General features: G+C 39.4%; 1 protein-coding gene across 2 annotated transcripts; it reads left to right on the top strand.

The window, feature by feature from the left end:
• The first annotated feature begins 6,883 nt into the window (after nucleotides 1–6,883).
• On the top strand, nucleotides 6,884–20,484 carry LOC147256949 (neuronal acetylcholine receptor subunit beta-2-like). 2 transcript variants are annotated; one of them, XM_086210657.1, is made up of 10 exons: nucleotides 6,884–7,226; nucleotides 7,305–7,396; nucleotides 7,485–7,581; nucleotides 11,271–11,419; nucleotides 14,168–14,200; nucleotides 14,260–14,369; nucleotides 15,343–15,869; nucleotides 17,233–17,720; nucleotides 19,379–19,524; nucleotides 20,121–20,484. In XM_086210657.1, exons 3-10 carry the CDS (start codon nucleotides 7,533–7,535, stop codon nucleotides 20,134–20,136), a joined length of 1,518 nt encoding a protein of 505 aa, XP_086066783.1. In that variant the 5' UTR covers nucleotides 6,884–7,226; nucleotides 7,305–7,396; nucleotides 7,485–7,532; the 3' UTR covers nucleotides 20,137–20,484. The 2 variants fall into 2 exon arrangements, with proteins under 2 accessions (XP_086066783.1, XP_086066782.1); XM_086210656.1 differs by lacking the exon at nucleotides 14,168–14,200 and adding an exon at nucleotides 14,123–14,167 and having other exon boundaries at nucleotides 6,886–7,226.
• The last annotated feature ends 4,256 nt before the right edge of the window (nucleotides 20,485–24,740 follow it).

The following is a 24,740-nucleotide window of genomic DNA, read 5'->3' on the forward strand; positions in this document are numbered from 1 at the left end:
GCGAACCAACACAATTCCATATCTTATAAAGAAAAGATGATTACACCTGATGATGCAATTACACGTTTTTTTTTTGTGACTCTTGCTTTTTCTTGTAGTTTGTTACTATTAGCTTCAAGTAAAATATACATGGCTGACTCTTTCTGCACTATCAATACAGGACTGGAAAACATCTCCAACCTCAGGACACCTGTTTCTGAGTACTTAAAAGTTAAAAAAAAAAAAAAAAAAAAAAACACTTTGGGGAAGCATTGGTTTCAGGGGCAACAGAGCAAAGCATGATGGGACAATTTTGGAATAATGATACTGGTGCTCTGTTCATGACTTTAAGCATAGGGGAACATGCTCAGTCAAAATTACTAATTTCTCTGGATCCTGGGGTTTGTCTTGTTTTGTTGCAGTTTGTAGGTGTGCTTCTGAAACTGTAGAGAGGGATGGTGAAGTAAATCTATATATCATATTCACTTTGTTTTTGAGGGCGGCACGGTGGTGCAGTGGTTAGCACTGTCACCTTACAGCAAGAAGGTCGGGAGTTTGAGTCCCGGCTCGGGCACGGTATCTTTCTGTGTGGAGTGTGCATGTTCTCACTGTTCCTGTGTGGGTTCTCTCCAAGTACTCTGGCTTCCTCCCACTGTCCAAAGACATGCAATTGTGGGCTAGGCTGATTGGATACTTTAAATTGACTGTAGGTGTGACTGGTTGTTTGTTTCTATATGTTGGCTCTGCGATGGAGTGGTGACCTGTCCAGGGTGAACCCCACCTCTCACCTGTTGCTGCTGGGATAGGCTCCAGCCCCCCCGCGACCCTTAACAGGAATAAGCGGTTGGATGGACTTTTTCATGCAACAAAATGTTTTTTTCTTGTCAGAATTATTGCGCTCTCTGGCTGATGAAGTACTTAAAATGAATACATCATTTGAAAAAAACTCAAATGGAAGTGTCTGGGGCGCTGAGGTTCCTTGTCTGTTTTCTAAACACATTATTTGTAATATGAAATAATATGTACTGTAACTCTGACTGACTGGCTGAGCATTTGTATAGCTTTTAATTTTTGCATTTTCATATAAATACTTATATTTAAATATAAATACACTTTCCCATACAGCAACAATATTATTTAATGATGTCAAGTTTTCCTCTTAGGGCAGCATGGCATGGAGGCAGAGTGGCCTTCTGGCAACCGAAGGGTCACTGGTTCATTCCTCACTCCCCCTGGTGAACATGTCGAAGTATCAATGAGCAAGATACTGAGCCCCTAATTGCTCTAGCTGGCCTTGGTGGATTGGTGACCCGTCACGTAGGATACGGTCCCCCCCCCCCCCCCCCCCCGCGACCCTTAATGGGTAATGGGTAGAGAAAATGGATAAATGGATGGATGGATGCTGTGTCCCCCTCATTTGTCTGGTCTTTATTGCCATCTAGTGGCCAATATGAGAAATGCAACAATAGCGTTCCATCCCCGCACGACTGTAGATTTCTCATGATCAAATAGTCCATGATCAAGACTACAGCAGAGATAAGAGATTATCTCAATAGAGCTCAACATTTTCTCAAATGTGTTTGATTTTATCAAATTGTGCATCAAAACTGTTTGTGTGTGCAGGCTTAGATGAAGAATTATTGCTCGGAAAAGTTTTTGCTCTGAACCGTTGCACCTGTGTTATACAAACCCATGGTCTCCACATATTTCAAATAATTTAATTGTAATATAAGTAATTAAACTGTTATTCACACATCAGTAAGTCTTTCCCTCCCTAATGTTAGATTTAATGTTATATAAAGTGTTTAAGGTCACATTTTGTACAGCGAATGGTTGGAAACCCCTCAAGATATTTTATATTTCCTCCATTATTAAAAATACCTAATCAATATAATTTTTTATTGGTGTGCTGTTCTGGTGGTTACAGTAGCCTTTTATATAAATCTCAGAATTGGAAGTGTCTGATATTTTGCAGTTTATTCATAATCAACGGATTCATGTCTGATTAAAGGAAAATTGTGAAGAAGCATAATCCCACAGGAGAATATAACACTCTGCTAGTGTGTTTCTCATTTGTGTGTCTTTGTTTTACGCACTTGGGATACATTACAATGCAATTATACACAACAGCATTAAGATTTATTGAATTTAATTGAAATGGACTCAAATAAATGAATAAATACGTAAAAGTAATTTGAAAATAATTCTAAAAATATATCTCATAAAGGGAAATGCAGGAATCAAGATTTGTGGAGGTCGGCCCATACTTACTGTAGATAACAGCCTATGTCAGTGGGCCTCCCCTCAGACAAAGCTTAGGATAAGATGCCTCCTTTTACCAGCCTAGTTTATAGATTTGTTTCTGACACCTATATAGGATCATTATTATGGTATTTGATCCAGAGACAGTCACTTATTTAGACAAGACTTGACAAATCTTAATTGTCTAAAAGAAAACTGCGTGAGGTGAGGTTATTCATTTGTTTCTGACTCCTAGAAAAAACAGTAAAATGATCATAAAATTATGACATTTCTATAAATACTGAACTCAACCAAAAACATTTAGTCTTTTTTAATTCATATTCTTTTACCTCTATTCACTGACTCACCCCTGAAAATGTCCCAAGCGCCCCAGGGAGACCCACCACACACTTTAGTCCATGTATTTCTGTTGTTGTTGTTGTTGTTGTTGTTGTTGTTTGAACAATATAACCATTCTTTTCATAATGAACTTCATGTAAGCCATTTAGAAACGAAACTGTCTGGCTGGAACATTCCTCTCTGAGGCAGCTTGCTGAGGCATCCTGAGAGAAACAAAACAAAAAAAAAATGCAGGACATTGCAGAGGAGCCTCCTTTACCTTCACATGATCAGAGGGCCAGAATTGAACCATGAACTCTGTGATGGACCCTCCACAAAGATCCTTTTAGGATGCTTGTTGAGAATTTGTAAGACTCATGTATACTTGATGAACAGGATTCTGTTCTTGTTGTTTTCCTTTATGTGTTCCTCCATCTTGATATTTTTAGCAGCAGAAGCTACATGGCTCCAGGGAGAATGATGTTCCTCCACCACTCTGGTTCAGAAAGACTGATCAACGACTGGATCCTCTCACTTTTACTCTTGGACCACCATTATGTCAGAGTTTGAACTTGTTTGATGAATTATCTCATCATATCGTGATTTGTCCTGGAGTGCCACCATGAGTTTGACATGAAGCAGCATCACTTGCTTGTTGAAGTGTGCGTTCTCATTCATCCAAGATAGTAACAGTCGTAAAATAGACTGTCACACCTGCTTAAGGCTTAGCACTGTGGGCACACCTTGGCCTTGCATTTTGGCCCCAACAATTATTTTGCCAAAAATGTAAATTACATGTTGTGAAAATAAGCAAATAAACGGACATTTACAATCTCCTGAGCTAAATGCCACACTGTGAAAGTGAAGTGCGTGATACCTTGAACAAACTGTGTATAAGTAGACAGAGTGTCGAGGGATTGTTGGTATTGTAGTTTGCTCGTTAAGTTCCATGTAATTGTAGATTACATGGAACTTAACGCTTCATCTATATAATAGAAGTTTCTATCCAGCTGTTTGAGTCACATCTTCAACTGCACGTTAAAATTTCTGAATGTAAAAAACTGGAGTAAATATCGAATTATCCCAAGAAACAAGTTGTTTAATACGTTCAGTTTTATATCCATCTGGTCTTCTTTGTTTTCCTTTGTTTGAATCCTTGTTCGTTTGAATGATACTCTTTTAATCGTGCCATCTTGCTGTTCTCTCATCTTCTACGGTGGTAAACGTGACAATTAGCATCACCTTCTGCTGGTCTCCATTAAGCCATCTTACAATTGCAAAGAAGTAGTCAATGGAAACAGCCTAAATTTGCATTTTTCTTTGTTGAATATTGACAATATATTTGAAAAGAAACCTGGCTAAAATTACCCGACTGTAATTCATTTTCACAAAAATGGATTGCTCCATAAGAGACTGACATTTACAGATCCCTCTGTATTCCAGTGATTGAAACAACAAGAGGACAGAATTCAAAACATTTTTATTTCTGTTTTTGAGTCAAAATTTAAAAAATAATTCCACTTAACATCTTCCATGAAAGGGTCGCAGCTGGGCTGGCCGGCCCACAGCAAGTATGAGATAAAATGAGTGTGCAGTCAAAGCTGAGAGCATAGCAAATCAGGAGGACAAGGGCAGGACGTTATCATCATGCATACATTTATTGAGCATTTGCTTGATTGTAACCCCATATTCGTCTTTCCTTATTATATTAAACTATGATTATCAAACAAGCATTGAGACTGAGTGGTTGACTATAGAGTTTTTCAAATGCTCTTTTTTGATGGGTTGTTCTTTCCATTTTTGGTTCTTACCTGCAGGGAAAGCTAGTTGTTGCCCTCAGGCTCAGCAAGCTTCTCAGCATGCACACTCTACAGACCTTATCTGGATAAATCAGCACAACACATATAGCTAGAAGCCACTGTATAAATGTGTTTTGAATTTAAATGCATACACATGGCAGGTAGGATCACATCCCTTTCATTTAGCAGCCTTAACCCTCCTGTAGAGACATGGAATCATGGAGGTTACATTAGAGTGGAGAGGGAGGCTCTTATCAATGGGCCGACTTAACCGAAGCAGACACACAATTCCATTCGAGCTGATTGAAATCTCCCACGGGAAGTGTGACGTAGGACTGTGTAGGTTCATGTGTGTGCTAAACTAAGCTAAGCCCAATATGTACTGACACCAACAGGGCAATTTAAAAATTTGGTCAGGATTTCTGTTGGTTTTTCGATGTCTTTTAATATGATTATAATGTAATTATAATGTTTTTATTTCAAAATGATTACCATTGTATTCTCACTAGCAAATAAAACCTCACTAGCAAACAAAACCTCAGTCGCAATGCAACATCTGAATTATATAAATTATATCTATAAAACCTCTGTTTCAGGAGTTGGTGAGCCAATTCACATTTTTGCATCAAAACCAAGGAAACAAAATGATTATGTCAGTTATAGCTCTTTACTGATGTTGTTGATCATATTGTTAGAGAAACACTTGCAGTTTGAGAGGTTCATTCACTTTCCATTATGAGAACCAAGAAATAGTAGGTTTTTTTTTTCCCTTTTAGATTTTGCTTTGGTTTTCAACATATATTCTCATGCTTCCACTGGCCATAAGGACCACAGAATTTAAAATGGATTATTCATTCATGACAAGCAGAAGTGCCAAGAAAATGTGCAGTGTGTTCATGTCTTCTCTACTTTATTTCTTCCTGGAGCTGAGGTTTTCAGATGTTTCTTTCTGGCTGCTCAGTGGAGTGATCCAGGACATGAATCTCCTCTTACACTGATGGCAAATCATTGTCAGGTGCTCCCAGTGTTAAAATGCTCTGGGTTGAGTATTTTAACACTCTCAACCATCTGCAACAGAGTAGATAGTATAGGAATTGCAGGGCATGTTGTGTTTTCTTGAGGAAAGTAGGAGATGAGTTTTACATTGCAAGAAAGGTCTACTCCTGTTGAATGTATTTGAGAAAAATCTCTGGGTCCTAGAAGTTCCTTCATCACAATGGTTCTCACCGTGATTTTTCTCATTCTCACAGATATATTCCCCTCTTTTGTGCCTCCATGAATCATGACTCAGTTAGGATTCAACCAGACATAGTTTCATTAGGCAAGTTTCACATCACTGAACTAAAGCGCTGTACATGGTGCTCTTGTGTGGATTTTCTGCAAGATCAGGTTTTTGTTTAATTTTATATTTTCCTCTCCCTTAACCTCTCTGCTCTCTTCCTGGTCTCTGTCCATGCTGTTTCAAAACATATCTGCAGGACAACCATTCACTGTGATTCAGATGTTGTCCTTGGGTAAAATTGCACCCTTTTTCCAAATTTTTACACTCAAAAATGATGATTAATTGGAAGGAAATTCACCACAAGGGTGTAGTCTAACAGTTAATTAAAAAGGGAGATGCTGCCAAACGAAATTTCGTTGTATTCCTGTACAATGACAATAAAGCGTCTTCCTCTTCTTCTTAAGTGTTGATAATATATTATTTATGCCTTATGAACTATTAAACCTGACAGTCATTTTTGATCTGGGAGGACAAGAAGGTTAAAATGATAGTCTTTTACCTCAGTCCCCTAGTTGTAGGTCGGTTGGTATCTTGAGCACACAAAGATGTTTTTCCACCTATATTTCCTTATAAATACAACGATTTAGCTTGTAGTAGCTAATGGCAACTGATGGCTGAAAATAGCCACAGCACCAAAACAATGTTGAAACTGACCAAGTGTCCATTTAAAAACTCTCAAACAAATTGTCCAGTTTAATCAGTTTTCTTTATCCAACCGTGTGAGCCAGGGGCACTTAAATTAGAGCTGAAGCTCAACCAGTTTGGCGCGGTCGGTTCAATCAACTTGCTGGTGCTCCTTCACAATAGTGCTAAAGAAGATTATATAGCTGAATAAATAAAATGTGAATTTTTTCAGACGATAAATTTAGTTTACCCGCGGACATCTGTGGATAGATTTTGCTGCTGTTGGCCATCAGTCAGCTTCAAACTAAATCTACTTGGCTGGCTCTTTCTGCATTCAGTCACAAACGTGATGCAGGAGGGGAAAATACATCTTTGTGAGCTCAATTAGTCCTAAAAAGGCAAATGCACTTTGAGAAAAGTGTCTAAGGAGTCAGAGAAAAAGGACGGATTCTTTAAAGATAATGTTTAATTGCAGGTAAAGATATTAATGGGACAAATTCCAGTCTGATATGCCTCTATCTAATTTGTTGGAGTTAGGGTTTAGTTGGTTTGGGCCGATTGAAATTAGGCTTTCAAAGCAGAGCAGGAGAACAGACAAGCAGCTCCACATCGGCTCAGGAAGCACACGCACACACACACACACACACACACACACACACACGCACGCACGCACGCACACACACACACACACACACACACACACACCCCTCCCCGCTCCCCCTGCCTCTCCTCCAGGCAACATGGAAAAACGTCCCCGGGCTCTACATGGACTTTTAACTGACCTATGCGCTTTCAGGAACTGTACTTTCATCACGCAGGACGTTTACCTTTAAACAGGTGGGTTCTGGTGGTCTAAGCTAAAAAAGAAGAATTATTATTTAAAAACCTTTTCTGGAGTGCTGGAATTTGGACCGAGAGCGGTTTAAATGTCAGCGCAACTGCTTTGAGGCACCGAAATTCTTGTAAGCTACACAATGAAGGACCAGCATGTTCTCTGTCACAGATAAGCAGCTCGATAAACACCTTCTATTGTATATTAGTTTTCAAGTGTCGTGGCAGTGTTCCAGTGGGGAGACGCACAGCTGAAGGAGCAACTGTGTGTGGCCACCAGCGCAGAGAAGACGATGGAGTTGTAAGCGATCAACGACGGATTACTGTTGTACATCTAGACTTTTCTCATAAAAACAACTTTTACTTTTGTCACTTCTTCTCTTCCGGAGGACTCTGTGAAAAAGTTTATTCGGGCAAGCCTGCAGGAGGGAAGGAAAATGAGTGTCAGCAGCGGTCTCCGGCTGCTTTTGGTTCTCTGTCTCTCAAGTGAGTTGTTCTTTACATTTGAAGTTCTCAAGCGAAGAAATGGACTTGACCATGTTTTGATTATTTTAAAAGCGTGTGTTATTGTTACAGTAAGTTTCGACCCGAGGTGTAAGCCCACCTGCAGACCCTGCCGAAACATTTTTATTTTTCATGACGCAACAAAATCTTTTGAAAGATGAAGACAAACGGAAGAAGTAACTCCCTCTTAACGAACATTAATAACATGTTCAGTTTGACCCAGTAGCAATTATCCATAATCCTGATCAGCCTAATTCATCCATCGCATGCATCTTTATACTTGAATTGAATTCTATTAAGAGAAAGTGTCCGATCCCGATGTCTTGAATGGTTGAACAAATGTGTATTTGCTCCTATAAATCAGTATTCATGCTTCAGTATTAATCCTTAATTGTCAGACAGTGTAGCAGGGTTTAGTGTTGATTACTGACACAATGAAATATTTCAAACACTTCTCCATACATCCATGAAAAAAAACCCTCTCTCTTTTCTTGACATTACATTTTTTTGGAATTATTTTCTCACAACGTCTGCAAGGACTGTCAGAGTACATTTTTACAACGTAAATTTGAATTTGTTGCACACTTCACATGATGTGGTTACAACCTTGAGTGTGGTTTCACTGTGTTGTGTTACTAGTTTACCATATCAGCTGATTTGCCCTTTTAGTGTGAGTTTCGATGATAAAAGTGGTAATCATAATTACAAAAGCCTATGCCTCAGAGACATGGACCTACACGTGTGGTGTCCATGGTCTTAAAATACTTCCAACTAAAAGCAGATGAGTTCTTTCAATAATTCACAGAGGCCTGTTTTATACCAGTTATTAAAGGAGCTTCCTAATCTTCTGTGTTTAGGCAAAATATTTAGATAGCAGGAAATGAGCTGCCTTTGATTAATCTGACCTTGTTAAGTTTTACACCCATGAACCAGGACAGAGCTCATGATCTACTCAAAAGATTTAGTCTGACGACTCAATTTTGAATAAAACAAAAACACAAACAAAAAACCCAAATCCGAGGCAGTAGACCTGCTCCACAGAAACAGCTGGCCGCTCACACAGATCAGGTATGACAGAAAACACTGCTGAGCATTTTTCAACAACATCCATCAAAGATACCCTGAAATCTCTGTCTGAATTATTGAAATGATGTAATCTGCCAAGAAGGCACATAGCACTCCTCTGTGTCTTTCCCCATGTTGTTGTGAGTGTTTGTATTTGAGAAGACACTGTAGTCTGAGATGATGTTTGTCAGTTTAACAAGAGTCGACGCCCCAGCATTATTACTGACACATAGATACTAAGCATCTACTTAGTAGGCTTGAATTAAATTGACTTTATCAAAGATACAGGTTTAATATTAGTGGGCTTGTTTTTTTATTTCAAACAAGGTTCCAATTAAATAGAAACGTGACAAAAAAGGTTGAACAAACAAAGGCAACAGCACTCCTTGAATATGCTTCATAATGTCCAAGTACATGTTCAAGGAACATTTTTTCCTTGCAGATCCTGGTATTTAAAACTTGAGTACCATGTATGGATCTGATGATGTCATCTTTATTGGATGACTTTCCTCATATTAAACATATAAATCATGAAGAAAAACATCATAAGAATAAAGCCGTAGGGTTGTGTTTCATCATCTACGCGGACAGTTGCCCTTGTAAATCCAGCCCTGATACTGGACACGTCCATGTGTCTCCAGATGTAAAATACTGACACATACATGACAGTTTGCTCACTCCTTTCTACGAATGGAACATGTCGATTAATTCTTCCTCGTTGCTCTAGTTCCAAGTGGACAATTTCCTGGGTAGGGTACTCTTTCAGTGTGGTAAAGAAGAATTGATTTCCTGTTTTTGATAAATCAGAGATAATAAAAGTATTTATTTGACCTTGGTTTAAAAGGTAAGATTAATTGAAAATCAGTTCACAGTTACAACGAGAAAGTACAATGGACATTTGTCAAGGTGACCTCAGCCAAACTTTGTAAAAAAAAGATTTTTGGGGATTTTTGTCTCTATGTTTAGACGAATCTGCTCCCAAATGTAATGGATTTTTTTCTTAGCACGGTTGGTGTTAATCTGTGGTCATCATACACTGCCTAGCATATTCTCAGATAGTGATACTGCATGTTTACTCACTACCAGAGGCATTTCTAATCAGTAACTATCCGAATCAGAAAATTCAGTTTTTGAAGCTTTGTTACAATGGCTATCTGAAATGTAACACCTATTATATTAGCAATTGATACTTCCTGTCAAAGGACATAGCAGAAAGAAAAAACATTAGTAAGAGAACGATGAAGCTTGCAACAAATTCCTGATAAATTTTTGTTTACACCCCATAAACTTGATTTGTGAGTGACATTTTATGTTGGATCTACATGACTTTCTCTGTTGTTTCGTCATATAGAAGAAACATATCTGTTTTGTTTCTATAACAGGACATCTTGAAAGCTACATTTTTCTTCTGAGGTGGTTTGACAGCTGATATGTCAGGAAATATACCATAGCTAATTGCATTAAAATAGCAGCACCCTGCGATAATGCGCATGAGCATTATGTGTTCCCACACGGAGAGAATTTCTTACGCTATAACAAAATCCTGTAAGATTCACAGTAATGAACTGGCACCAAATTATGTGATTTACCCTCAGGAAAAAAATCTCAATGTCAGGAAATTCTCAATAAGTAACCTATAGTAGAAGTTGTTTCATGGGAATTTTACATTCGAATCTTTTGTTTTTTTTTTAATGAATAGAGTACAATACAGATTTTAAAGATTTTTTTTTTTGAGTCCTGTAATCTACATGCTGTAATTTCAAGTTTTGCCACAGGAAAAATATTGCTGCTACTTCAGTTGATGAGCTGCTGTGATTTGCTCGTCATTACAATGTCAGATCTTTCGAGACATTTACCCTGACGATAAACCATAGATTTTTCATTAATCTCAATTACATTTCTTTCCGTCCTGCAAACAAAAGAAAATACATTATCTGCGTGATGAAAATGTGTAACAGCCCGCTTCTGTTGAGATCAAGAACATCCAGGAGCACTCAGCCTTTCCTGCATGTTACCTTACAAAAAAAAAGAGTTCAGTGAGGGGATGAAGCAGTCCAAATTTTAAATGTTCTCTCCTCTGTACTCGGTTTGTTTAATGATGATGGAAGCCAAGAGAGCGGGCCAACAGTGTTACGCCTCTGATTTATTCATATGATCGCTTTTACATAAGCAATAGTTAAAGGCTGAGGAAACACAAAGCTCCAGGGGTCCACTCATGGGCAAGGATGCATGACTGGATTTTGGTTAATTTTTTTCACGCTGAAACTCTGCAGTGAGGAGTGAGACTGGAGGACACGCACACATATGCAGGCAGACATTTCAGCCACAGCCAACTTGTTTATTGTTCATCAGTCATGGTGACACTGGAATGAAAACATAGTTGAAGGGAGATGATCAGACACACATACTGCGGTGTCACTTAATGAGTGTTATGATGGAGGCACTTCTCCCTGATACACACGACATATATTTGTGTGCGGTAGGCTCACGGTGTCCTTTTCCAACAGCAGTATTTATATGTTTGTGTAGAGATTTGTGTATTTGTGTAGAGGTTTGTGTAGAGAGACCACTATTTCCTATTCCATCTCTTTGTGTTCTGACTTCAGTTGGCAGCAGGGCAGAGAATGCGGAGGAGCGTCTGGTCAACTACTTGTTGGGTCCTGAGCGCTACAACAAACTGATCAGGCCAGCTGTCAATAAGAGCCAACAGGTCACCATCTCCATACAAGTTTCTCTGTCTCAGCTCATCAGTGTCGTGAGTATACCCATCATTGATATAAAGCATTCAGTAGCTCCTCACCCACAACCTCAAAATAGCTCACCAACTTTGTGAGAAATTTGCTTACCGTAATCCTCCCCAGAGCCAGAAAAGACCATAGATACCCCTGTTTCCTCTGTGAGTGCATCAGGGAGCTGAGACCCATACCAGCTGACTGCTAGTTAGCTTAGCCCAATGAATTTTTGTGGATGGGAAGTGTTAACACATCTCTCTCCCTCAGTTTCTAAACCCTTCATCTTCTCCTGTCTACATTCTGGATGAAAACAAATCTTCTGTTTTGTTGGCCAAAATAAGACTGGGGTTATGAGGTGTTGCATCAAATCTCTGTGTCCAGTCAGAAAAGTAGTTCTGACTATGTATCTAATTCCAACATTACAATTTCATACCATTTTAAATATCAATTCATAGCTAATTTTATACACAACTCTAGTTTCGTCAGTGCTGGACCATTTCAAGACCGTTTTGAAGAAAAGTTTATTGGATGACTTTTGACAGAGGTATACTAACATGCCCATGCACTACCACTCATTGTGCTAAGTAAACTAGCGTGGGTCTCAGCTAACTGCTGTGTGTCTTAGCTCCCCAATACAGCACAGAGGAGAGAAGGCTATCTTGTTTGGCTTTGGGGAGATGAGCAGTAGCAACATTTCCAACCAAATTTGTTGCATTCTTTCAAGCATCACACCTGAAATGTTTGAAGTGAGGTATTTTGCTCCACAAAGTTTGAGACCCCACAAAAATAGTAAAATAATCTCTCTCTCTCTTACTCTCTCTTTCTCTCTCACTCTGTCTCTTTCTCTCTCACACACACTTTCACACTTTCACACACACACACACACACATACTCATGCACACACATGCACACAAACATCAAGTTTTAACATCACTTCAGGGTCATTACTGCCTGCTTGCCTCAGGAAAACCTCATACATCTCATCCTGAGACCACTGGTTTTGTTAAGTTGGATCCAAAATTTCTTGAACCTCAAGCTTTTAAAAAAAAAAATAAATAAAACAACTTTTGTAATTTGTTTCTGGTCAACTTCCAAAAAGCCTTTTACTTCCTGGATGTCTATATTGGTACCATCAAAGTAGGAAATGCCCCAGTGAGTTCACATTGAGGCCATTCTAGCCTGCTGTGGAGAAGAAGCCACTCCACTCAGAGACAAATAACTTGAGTTGTAACTGAGATCGAAAAACAGATCCTCAGTTCCTGATTTTGTTTCCATGTCGACCCAGAATCTGAAAGTGAATTGATTCATGTTGCAGATAGTGTCATCACTTCTCAACATCACTTTAGCCTCCAGCCATCATTAGCTGCATGTCACAGAAGCTCTGTAATGCCATGTTGTTGGGTTTTTTTCCTCTCACAATGCACCTTGAGATGTAATTAACTTCTATCTTGGTCCCTTTTCTTGTACACAGACATGGACTTATTTTTAGTCAAAGAACTTAATATTTTCTAGAGCTGCTATTCATCTTTTGGACTGATGGTTTGAACACTATGATTTCATTATATTCTAGCTGTAGAATATGAAATAAATAGCAAATATCATTTAATCAGAATATGAATTTCCTAGTAACATTCTCAAGCAATTCTATTTTATTTGTCATCAAGCATATTTCATTAAAAAGACATATTTTCAATCTATGATTATCAAATCACTTTTGGTATGTCGGCCTGCATGTGTAATCATGTATCTGCAAAAACAAAAAGACAAAAGACAAAACAAGATTGTTGTCCAATCATGCATCAATAATAGAATGACTTATCATATGCAACATCTGAAATAAATTGAAATATTACAACTTACAACATGCTGCATTGACTTTTCATCAGGGATAGCTTGATCCCACTTTTGATGTATGATACCAAAAACAATCTGACACAGTTTTCAACTCTCTAAGACAAATAAGTAGTTATGAATGCATTTGTATTGTTGCAATTTTTATAAATATGATAAATGTGTGACACAAATTTGATATATTCCCTAAAGAAAGAAGTATGTGCAAAAAGTTGTGTGTTTGACACATGGCATCTGTATTATCCATGTCTCTTCCTCTCTTTACAACCTATGTCTCAGTGTTTACTTTACAACAGCATTTATGTACAAATTTGGGTGAAGGGATTGGATAATATCTATTGACTCATTTTTATATGGTGCCTTTCCACCTTGGCAGTGCTGAAAGTGCTTCACAATGTTTCCTTATTCACCCATTCACTCTCGTACTGGTGGTGGAGGCTGCCACACATGGTGCCAACAAACTCATCAAGAGCAATTGGGGATTCAGTATCTTGCTCAAGGACACTTTGACACAGTCATCAGGGAAAGTGAGGATTGAGCCAGCCTTTCGGTTGCTAGATGGCCATAAATATTTCCTATATGTGACCCGGTGATCTTGACTTTTCACCACACACATCTACTCAGAATACAGACAGAAACACATCATAGTGAAGTTGATCCCTGTACAATTTCATTTTCATTGTATTTTGCCTAAAATGGTGATGTGATTGCATCCTCTCTCCCTGTGCTTTGACATTTGAGTTAAAACCACTGCCGGTAGACACTGAATGTCTACTAGACATGAAAGTGCAACCACAACCATTGTAGCGTGAAATGTGATTAAATTGATGCAGTGTATGATACTTACTGAGAAGCTGACTGGCATTTTTTTGCAGAACGAGAGAGAGCAGATAATGACAACCAACTTGTGGCTGTTTCAGGTAGACCTGCCACTGCCCAGTGTTCAATATACAGTAAGTACAGTATGTGGGTGTTTTTCCAGGAACAGAATTTAGAGACACTCTCTTTGTAGGAATGGAATGACTACAGGCTGAGGTGGGACCCAGAGAAGTATGAAGGCATCAAGAAGCTGCGTATACCATCCAAACACATCTGGCTTCCTGATATAGTGCTCTACAATAAGTAAGCATGTGTGTGTGCAGTTAAAAACATGATTTTGTTGAACTAAATTGCAGTTGGTCTTTAAGGAATCAACCTAGCCTCTCATTAAATGTGAGTGTATGTATCCATATGTATTAACTACAAACAGATTTTCAGTGGAACATTCCATTAGGAGCTTATGAACCATCTGGTCATCACAAGCATAAAACTTGCTGCTAAAATAAGGAGTGATGAGCATGTTAAAATGAACACCTGCACCAAATCCATTCATGCTGCTGTTAAGTTCTTCATTAAGGTGAAAAGATTTGGCTTTCTTTTTATCATCAGTCAACTCTTGGGTCTTTCCCACTGATAGGGAACAGGTTCGGTGCCTGTTCACAAACCTTTTTGAACCAATGAAGAAAAGAACCTTTTTTTTCTTGCAACTGCAATGACATGTTACCCACCCTCATCATCCTCTCCGTCCTTGCTGTCTCGCAGCATGGTGGTATATGCAAGAGAACACATGACCACACATGACATGTGGTCCAAGGCCTGCCCAGTTGCATCACATCACCAGCATGTGAGCCAATGAAATGAACAAATTTGGTTTTAAATAGGTTTCAGTTGTTCGACTCTCACATGTTTAACTGTTAACCTGACTTTTTTTGACTAGTACAGTCCTAATTGGCACAGAAGTGTAGTGACTGTCCTGCTTGTGACTTCTGTTGTGCACTGTGGAACACTCTGATGATGATGCAGAACTAAGGAGAATGTGGGCAGGTTCAGAAAGACTTAAATGGAACTAGTTCACTAAAAGTCGGAAAGCAAAAAGTTCAAGAGGGAGAGTTTAGGTTCGAGGCTGGGTGGTGCGTACATGGTGACCTCAGATTTGTCCTGTTGAAGATGTGTTGATTGTAATTACAGAGAGGGAGGGGATGGAGGAGTACGACCCCTAAGATAATCACTCTAGCACCATAACCTCTCTAATCTTCTATCTCACAACATGTCACAGTGCTGATGGAGTGTACGAAGTTTCTTTCTATTGCAATGCCGTGGTCTCCAACACAGGCGATATCTTTTGGCTTCCTCCGGCCATCTATAAGTCAGCCTGTGCCATTGAGGTGCAGAACTTCCCCTTTGACCAACAGAACTGCACCCTCAAGTTCCGCTCCTGGACCTATGATCACACAGAAGTTGATCTGATCCTCACAAGCGACTTTGCTAGCCGTGATGACTTCACACCAAGTGGGGAGTGGGATATCGTCTCGCTTCCAGCACGCAAAAACGAGGACCCCAATGACATCACATACCTTGACATCACCTATGATTTTGTGATTAAGAGGAAGCCGCTGTTTTATACCATCAATCTCATCATTCCATGCGTGCTGATCACCTCACTGGCTATCCTGGTCTTCTACCTGCCATCGGACTGTGGTGAAAAGATGACACTGTGCATCTCAGTGTTGCTGGCGCTTACTGTGTTCCTGCTGCTTATTTCAAAGATAGTGCCACCCACCTCTCTGGCAGTCCCACTTATAGGTCAGTTGTATTTTATTTTGTCCATGTATGACTGTGTGTAAAATTTCTGCAACTGTAAAAAATGTAAAAAACAAAACAAATCATCTACTCACTGAGGAGAGTTACCACACAGCAAGAAGGTTCTGAGTTTGAGCCATGGTTCAAGGCCGGGGCTTTTCTCTGTGGAGTTTGGATGTTCTCCCTGTCCCTACGTGGGTTCTCTCTGGGTACTATGGCTTCCTCCCCCAGTCCAAAGATGTGCAAGCTAGGTTAATTGGTGACTCTAAATTGAGCATAGGTGTGGCTGTGAGTGTGAATGGTTATTTGTCTTTATTTGTTGGCCCTGCGATAGACTGGTGACCTGTCCAGGTTGTACCCTGCCTATCACCCAAAGTTGGCTGGGATAGGCTCCACCCCCTCCCCCCCATGACCCTTGATGGATAAGCAGTATAGAAAATGGATGGATGGATAGATCCTCTGCTGGCTGCAAATTAATGCACCTTAAGGGGATAATAAAGTCTACCTTGACCTAGTCATGTATTTAGCTTGAGGGTAATGGCGCTGCACCACCAGCAGCTCCAGTTCAGCATTTCTGTGAATGTGTGCTGATGAGTGTGAAGGAGCTGGTTCAGCTGACTGCACCAGTTGATTCTGGTTGGCACGTCTGTGGCCAAACACTAAACAGGAAGTGTTCTAGTTGGTTTATTCTTAGCTCAAGTCAAAGTGTTTGTGGATTAGTGAGAATGGATAAATAACATGGGGATTATACTGTACAGTGCATTTTATTTACATTTTTTATAAGGACGTTTTCAATAGTTCTATTGTTGTTTTTAGTTGTTTCCGATGGGGTTGGCTTCAAGCTAAATATGTGTAACCGGTTTTTCTGCATTCTGCAGTCATGAAGTAGTGATGGTGTGTTGAAAAAATATGTTTGTGCAGGATCAGTTTGTTAGTCGTTGAAAGGCAAAATATACTGTATGAGTGAAGAACTGCTTTAACTCTGTATTTTAACACTGGGAAAACTCTGTTGTGTGGCCCTGTGACCAGAGGCAGAAAAGACAGGACACAGATTCATGTCAAAAACTGTGTAAGAATAAATCAACAACACATTACACCAAGGCCCACTGAATATATAGAAACCACAAAGCTAATCAGACTTTAGTCCTGTTTAATACAGATATTAGAGAATGAATGTTTCCATTTAGTTTATTATTAAAACTCTTGATGAACACATTTCACAATTTAAGATTTTTCCATGTAGGCTTTTAATGTGAAAGCGTGTCACAGATTTCTTCAGCAATTACTTTGGAGAAATTTATTTGAGCATTCAATGTAATCAGAGTAAAAAAACAGATATTTTTTGTTCTCATCCCTTTCTCTTTAGGGAAGTACCTGATGTTCACCATGGTGCTAGTCACTTTCTCCATTGTGAGCACGGTGTGCGTCCTCAATGTGCACCACCGCTCCCCGTCCACCCACCATATGCCCAACTGGGTTAATCGCCTCTTCTTAGTTCGCCTTCCCACCTTCCTCCTCATGAGGCGTCCAGGCTCTTCCAATGTCCGTGATAAGCTACGCTGGAAATACACCAACCGGAATACCAACAGAACAAATAATCCCCTTACTTCAGAGAGGAAGCAATACTCAAACATAAAACTTGGTGGGATTCGAAATGACTCTGACTCCTTCTATGTGAATGAGGACTTGGCCCATAGGTTTTGTTGGAGGGTGGGAGATATCTCAGATGGTGGTGGTGGATTTTCAGACTTCCGGAGGCCTTTGAGTGCTCAGTGGGATGCAGAGCTTGAGGAGGCAGTGGATGGAGTGAAATACATCGCCGAACATATGAAGACAGAAGATGATGATGAAGGGGTGAGGAGATAAGAATGTTGGTAAAGACAGATAAGGGATGATGGGCAGGAGGAAATAGGTTCAAAGCAGGATGAAACAACCAGAGAGAGAGATGACATGGAAAAGGCGATTAGCAAGGTGGACAATGACAATAATCTAGAAAAGAATGAGGAGATCTGAGCGGGACACGGAAGATGGTATCAAGAGGAGATGTGCTTAGTGTGACATGTTTACTACTGAGAAATCATCTTTTTCCTTAAAAATATCAGATACCCTTAGCAAAGGCTAACATCAGTATAATAATATGCTCAAAATAAAGCAAGTGTGATGTTGCTGATGAAATAAATTTGATAAAACAATGAAATAAACTTTTCTGAACTAAAAAACAACATTAAAGCCCACCCAGAGCAATGTGCTTTTATACAGGGGAATTTATGACTCCATCATGAAAGGATCCGAATTGTATTTTTACTGACATTTTTTGTGGTGCTGAAATGTAATGTTAACAGATCACACCACAATTTAATAGTGTTAAGAAGTCCTGGTGATTTTATGTATTTCTTGTCACAAATTCAGTGATAAATCCAAGTGTTTGACATGTTATCTAGAAGATGCAATGGACGACATGTACATCTCATGGTCAGCAAGTGTGTTCCTCACTCATGCTGCTCTAATCCATTCTATTGGTTGCAAGGTTGACACAATGAACTCCATATGGTCAGAGTTGGAATAGCAGTAAGAAAGCAGATGATATATGGTGGATCTCATTGCAATACATATCATTATGTTGTCATACACTAACAATAAGGACATGTACCTGTCTGAGGCTTAAGCTGCTAACTTTTGCAATTGCTGTTGTTAGTGAGCAACATTAGCTTACTTGTTCAGCGGAAAAGTGGCCAACTGGGCATGGCTTCATGGTTTTTTGAAAGGGGGCATTTTCTATGCAGAGAATCCAACAGAAGCAGCTCTGTAGCTCAGCATTGTATTGCTGTGGATGGGGTCAAGGGAAAAACTGATTTTATATAGCAAATAAACACACAGCTAAACCAGAAAAAAAATCAACATTTATTTGTATGTATGCTATATTTGCAACACTTTCGCAATACTTTATTGCTCTACAGCAGAGCTTTCCAATTCGAACAGCTGTTCTGCCAAAAAGAAGGAAAGATTCGTCTAACAGCAATAATAAATGTTGCAAAGATAGCCTACATGTTACCTAAAGCTCTTTTGGGGGGCATCAAATATGTTTTCTGCAGACCCCTTCCTCAGCAGTACAGTGCTGAGCTATACCACTGCTCCAGCACTCTACACAGAAGATGCACTGACCCACATCTACTGGAGGTAAGACTCTTACTTAGGATGACTACCTCATACAACTCCATTTCAGCAAATCCAAAATACTCATTTAAGGGACACAAAGTGACTGCACATAGCACTCAACATGTACAGCCACAGATTTATGGCCTTCAGCTTCCAAAACCTAACAATACTCCCACACTTAATAAATATCACAGACAAATGTTGCAAGTGTAATTGCTTTGTTAAAAGTGTACCATCAGAAGCATTTTGAGTCCCAGAATGTTCAAAACCTAGGCGGCAGTTCGTAAAACACACTCACTTCACTGTTATGTCATGTTTACATCTTAACACCTTGCAACTTGTTGGTTTGGTTCCAGATAATAGAAGACTGGAAGTACGTAGCCATGGTGATAGACCGTCTGTTCCTGTGGATCTTCATCCTGGTGTGTGTGGTGGGAACTTTGGGGCTCTTCATGCAGCCACTGTTCCAAAGTTATAACACACCCACTGCAGATGACATAGAGTGAGTCACGAACACACACTGAAACATTCCTCTTAGTTGGGTAAAAACGTATTCAAGTTTATGATATCTAAATATTTTGCGGTGTTGGCAACCTCTAACATTTGTAAGGTAGGCTCTTTGAGAGTGCCTATCTTATAAATTCAGCTTCAAGATTTCTTCAGGTTAGGTCTCTCATCAATGTGAAATTTGGAAAAGATTTGAATGTGTGAAGACCAGTTGAAGTTATTTGGTGAAAGTTGCCTTGCCATGGTAACGCTGTTTAAAAAACTCAAGTCTTTGCAGTCGTGGGCCCAGAAGACTTTTTCCTCATAATTAAATTACTGGCTGTATATAAAAAAAGAAAATGGATATTGTTTTTTGCGTCACAGATCCTCTGTGAAATTCACCATGATAAACGTCTCACCACAACTGGCTACTAGGCCCTCCTCTCAGATTTTACTAGGAAGTAAATATGCAGCAACAAACAGCCCTGACATCAATTTAAAAATTGTTAAACCCTTTAAAACCAATGATCTAACACCAATCTGAAGAATGTTCATATCCTGTAGATCATAGTATTAAAATGTGCTCCCATGCTGTGTTTGTCCTCCCCCCAGGTTTGGAGATTTCTAGGATTCCTGGGCTGATGAACAAAACCAAGTTGGTGTCTCTTTTATATTTACAAACTATGACTGAGAAGCTACGCCAACTCTGGCTCTGATCTGGGACCACTGGTTGGATCTAATTACCAGCCTCATAGATGCTACTGGCTGTACTGGTTGTGTTCGCAGCAGTGGACCTCAAAAAAAGACAAAAATGTACTGGAACATTTTCTTACTGCATGGCTTTGATTTGTGCACCCCTCTGTCCAACCTCCCCCATCATCATTAGCCTGACAATCTTGATATATGTTTTCTCACTACTAATTTGTGCTGCCTTTAACCTTTTGATACACAACAGTCACAGACTATTCTCCCTAATGTTCACAATGAAATAAACAGTCAGAAAGCTGAAAAATGCTGGTTTTTTGTTTATTTTTCTCATTCTGGAACAGCTGGACTACTGTTTTATGCCGATTAAAGGAACACACCCACTTTTTGGGTAAATAAACTCACTGTCCATTCATGGAAATGGCTGGGAAGTAATCAAAAGTAATCAAAACCCTTTTCTCCAACAACAGTCTCTGGCAGGATTAATAGAATTAGGGTTATCTATAACATTTGATGAATTGAAAGATATTACAATCCATTTCATTGCCTCTGAGGATGTAATTTCTAGCTGTAAAAAATCACAATTTGCGAGATGGAACAAAGTGTTATTTTCTTAGAAGAGGATAGACAGGGTCACTGGGATGACAGTATTTGTATGCTTCTCAAAGGCAATGATGTGGATGTCTTATTGTTTGCATTTCATCTGGATGACCTCTTCTACCAAGCTGGATGTGATGATCAAACAGCATCAGCTGTTGTATTTGAATGTGTTACCGCTACTATTAGCATTTGCTTTGTTGAAATCAGATGTTGTGTCGGCACGTTGGTGCAGTGATTAGCACTGTCGCCTCACAGCAAGAAGGTTCCCAGTTTGCGCACCGGCTCAGGCACAGGATCTTTCTGTGTGGAGTTTGCATGTTCTCCCTGTGCCTGCGTGGGTTCTCTCTGGTACTCCAGCTTCCTCCCCCAGACCAAAGACATGCAAATGGGGACTAGGCTAATTGGATACTCTAAATTGACCGTAGGTATGAATGTGAGTGTCAGTGGTTGTCTGTCTATATGTGTTGGCCCTGCATAGACTGGTGACCTGTCCAGGGTGAACCCCGCCTCTCACCCATAGCCGCTGGGATAGGCTCCAGCCCTCCCACAACTCTAACAGGATAAGCAAAAGAAAATGGATGGAAATCAGATGTCTTGCTTTTTATTTTTATTTTTATCTGTGTTATTGAGAAGATAAAAATGAAACAATCAAACTTATGGAGGCATGAGACAAATTTTTAAGCCTCTGCTCTGTTTGGATGTGCTGAATTAGGTAAATGGAGGGTCATGTGCTTGTTGTGCGTCTCAGCATTTCCTTCTTTAGTCCGAGGAAATGCGCTCCACATATTTGTGTTCCATCTCCTGGAACATCATGTAAAAACAACATGCCCTTCTCTGCAACATCTAAGACAAATCTTCTGTACTGTTGCACGAGTGGACACATAATAGAGTAAGATTTATAACTCTCAAATGGCTCAAAGACAGAGGCGGCATGGCTTGGAGGTAGAGTGGCCATCTAGCAACCAAAGGGTCGCTGGTTCGATCCTCACTTCCCCCTGCGACCATGTCAAACTATCATTAAGCAAGATACTGAACTCCTACTTGCTCCTGATGGCCCTGCAACAGACTGGTGACCTGTCCAGGCTGTACACCACCTCTCACCCAACATCAGCTGGGATAGGGTCCAGCTCCCCTGCAACCCTTAACAGACCAGCAGTATAGAAAATGGATGGATGGATGGATGGCTCATAGCCTTTATCTTGGCACAAGTGAAGCAAGGACTCCTCAAGTCAGCACAGCTTATGCTGTGATAGAAAGCTATTGACCAAGACATATTTACAGGGCCTCCTCTGGTTAGCGTGTGTGTGTGTGTGTGTGTGTGTGTGTGTGTGTGTGTGTGTGTGTGTGTGAGATAGAGAGAGAGAGAGAGAGAGAGAGAGAGAGAGACTTCTTAGACCACACTCTGCATTACAAACTAATTCAGTAATAAAAAACAATGACTTGTGCATGACTTGTTCTCCGAACGGGCTAAGATTGGTTACGTTTTTAAGCAGGCATGTAAGTTGGATTTTCTACATTAATGCATTACCTATCTGAAAAAGTAACTAAAAAGTGATTATTTTAATTGCAAAACTAACAGAAACAACAAAGGAATCTGAGTAATCTACTTTGTTCTGCTTTCCCAACAATGGTAATCAAAGTGTATGTGAAAATAAAAGTTGTGAAAATTCTCTGTATGATTCATAGAGGAACTATATCACTACTTGTGTTATTGTGTTCCCTGAAAACTCTTGACAGGCAATTTTTAAATTCATCATCCATTAAAACAAGTGGATCTAGAAAAGAAGGCAATTATACATTGCAGGTTTGTTAAGAACAACTTCACAGTGCTATAGTTCAACACTTTTATTTATTATATTTAGAAAATCATTAATGATCAACAGATGATCAAATGATAGCTTCAAAGTTAGTCAATAAGTAAATTATTTAGCATTATAAAACAGGTTCTGACCATAAACTCAGACCGGTATTTAAAATGGGATCAAATCAGTGTAATCAGATTCCTTGCGGTACTGAAATGAAAAATGTCTTATCACTACAAATATCACTCCACCAAAGATTTGAATTCAGCCTGAAGTTGTTAGGGGGAAAAAAATCAAAACAATTTTCTTTTCTTTCTTTCTTACTTTTACCACCTTCCATATTTGACAAGACAGAATTATTTTGTCCTCATCAGTTCACCATGAAACCGTATGAAAATAAGAACGGCACAACAGTTGCTTGAAAATGCACATGAAGAATAAGGCTGAGGGCTCAATGTGACCATGTAAAAAAATGTTTCTTAAGGAGCACATGATTGAGCAAGCAAAGCAGTTTAGGGTTTATATGTGTGATACTACCTGCTGGCTGACTGAACAGTGACTTAACAACTCCCTTATTGTTAAGTCATTACTCCGCTTGAATTAAGTGGAGAAGAAAGCCTGGTTTCTTCATACTGCTGACGTGACGGATTGTTTTCCAGGATTTAGTCACATCACAGGAAATAGAGTTAACGATAGCGTTTTGTTTTATTTTGACAATAAATGCATACAATTTGTTTGACTGACCTGTATGAATTTGTTTGACTCAATCAGCACCAAATCCCCAAAAAAGCCTGAATGCCTTTGAGGACATCAAAGCGCTTGTTCACCTTCCGAATTCATGTTCTTGAAGTTGCTTCAGCAGACATTTTGAACCAAACTATGCGATTTTAATTTCACAAAAATTCAAAATATGACCTTTCACATACTCAGTATGCCGTCAATTTATCCAAATAAATCTGCTACGTTTATAAATCTGTGAACGCACATTTACACAGTGCAAGTATTTTGAATCTTACAACATTAGCTTTTCTACTAATAGCATTTCCATACTGAGTGGACTATATTTTAGCTCCCACGGCTAGGTCATATTTATAGTCCGTCCTATTTACTGGAGTGGTGAGCAATTTTGTTTTATTGCATAAGAACTTGAAAAGGACTACATTTTCTAGGAGGCAGTCAAACAACTCAAGATGTTATCATGGATATGAAATTATGACTTGGGGGAAAAAACTTTCTCTGGCAAGTGCCATGGTATAAGAGGGAGTCTGGTATTCAAGGTGTGAAATATGTATTAGTTCCTGATAACAGACACCTCTTTCAGCATCATGCCTTACTCACATTATGATAATGCATGTGATGATACAACCTACGGAATGAGACACATTATTTCACTGCCTCCTGAACAGTGCCTCTGTTATTCACAGAACAGCACATTTCCAGGACACTGCTGCTCTAAAGCTGATCTCGTTCTACCTCTCCATGCTGTGCAACCCCTCGGCATCCACCCCATCCCATCACTGCTGGCACTGCCTGATGCCTCAGCTGACCCACCGCAGAGTTGATTTAGGTGAATGCAGCGTTTCAGGTCGGCACTTTCTGTCCAACAATACAGTCACTAAAGTGCAATTTACAGTACAACAACAGTAACTGTAAGGACCAAAAGTTCTCACTTTACTTAAATTTATAATTAAACATTTCATAAACCTTCATTAGAAGTGACAAAAATTGAAGAGCATTAAATAGTTAATATACTGAAATACATGCATTGAAATCAATAAATAATTTAAGGAACAAACTGTCAGTATTTTTTAAATAATTTATGATAAAGTTAGCTTTTTGAGTTCACCACACATTGAGTAGGTACATGTATTATCACTTGACTTAAAATGGTGATGAAAGCATTTAAAATTACAGAGGGCACATCTTTGATTCAACTAGATGGCTGTATTATCGTGCAGCTGTTTCATACATAAATAACAGATAAATAAACTACAATTGTCTGCCATGGTGCACGGGGAAGTGAAGGCCTGCTCATTGCTGCTAGTTTTATATTGGGTTCGGCTCAGCCTGGAGGTGGTGTGTCCGCTGTTTTCTCTTTCTTTTCAACAAACACAATTTTTATCTC

This window comes from Aulostomus chinensis, chromosome 8 (assembly GCF_037954235.1).
Source record: "Aulostomus chinensis isolate RoL2024-O1b breed Wild chromosome 8, RoL_Achi_v1.0, whole genome shotgun sequence".
NCBI classification, from domain to species: Eukaryota; Metazoa; Chordata; class Actinopteri; order Syngnathiformes; family Aulostomidae; genus Aulostomus; species Aulostomus chinensis.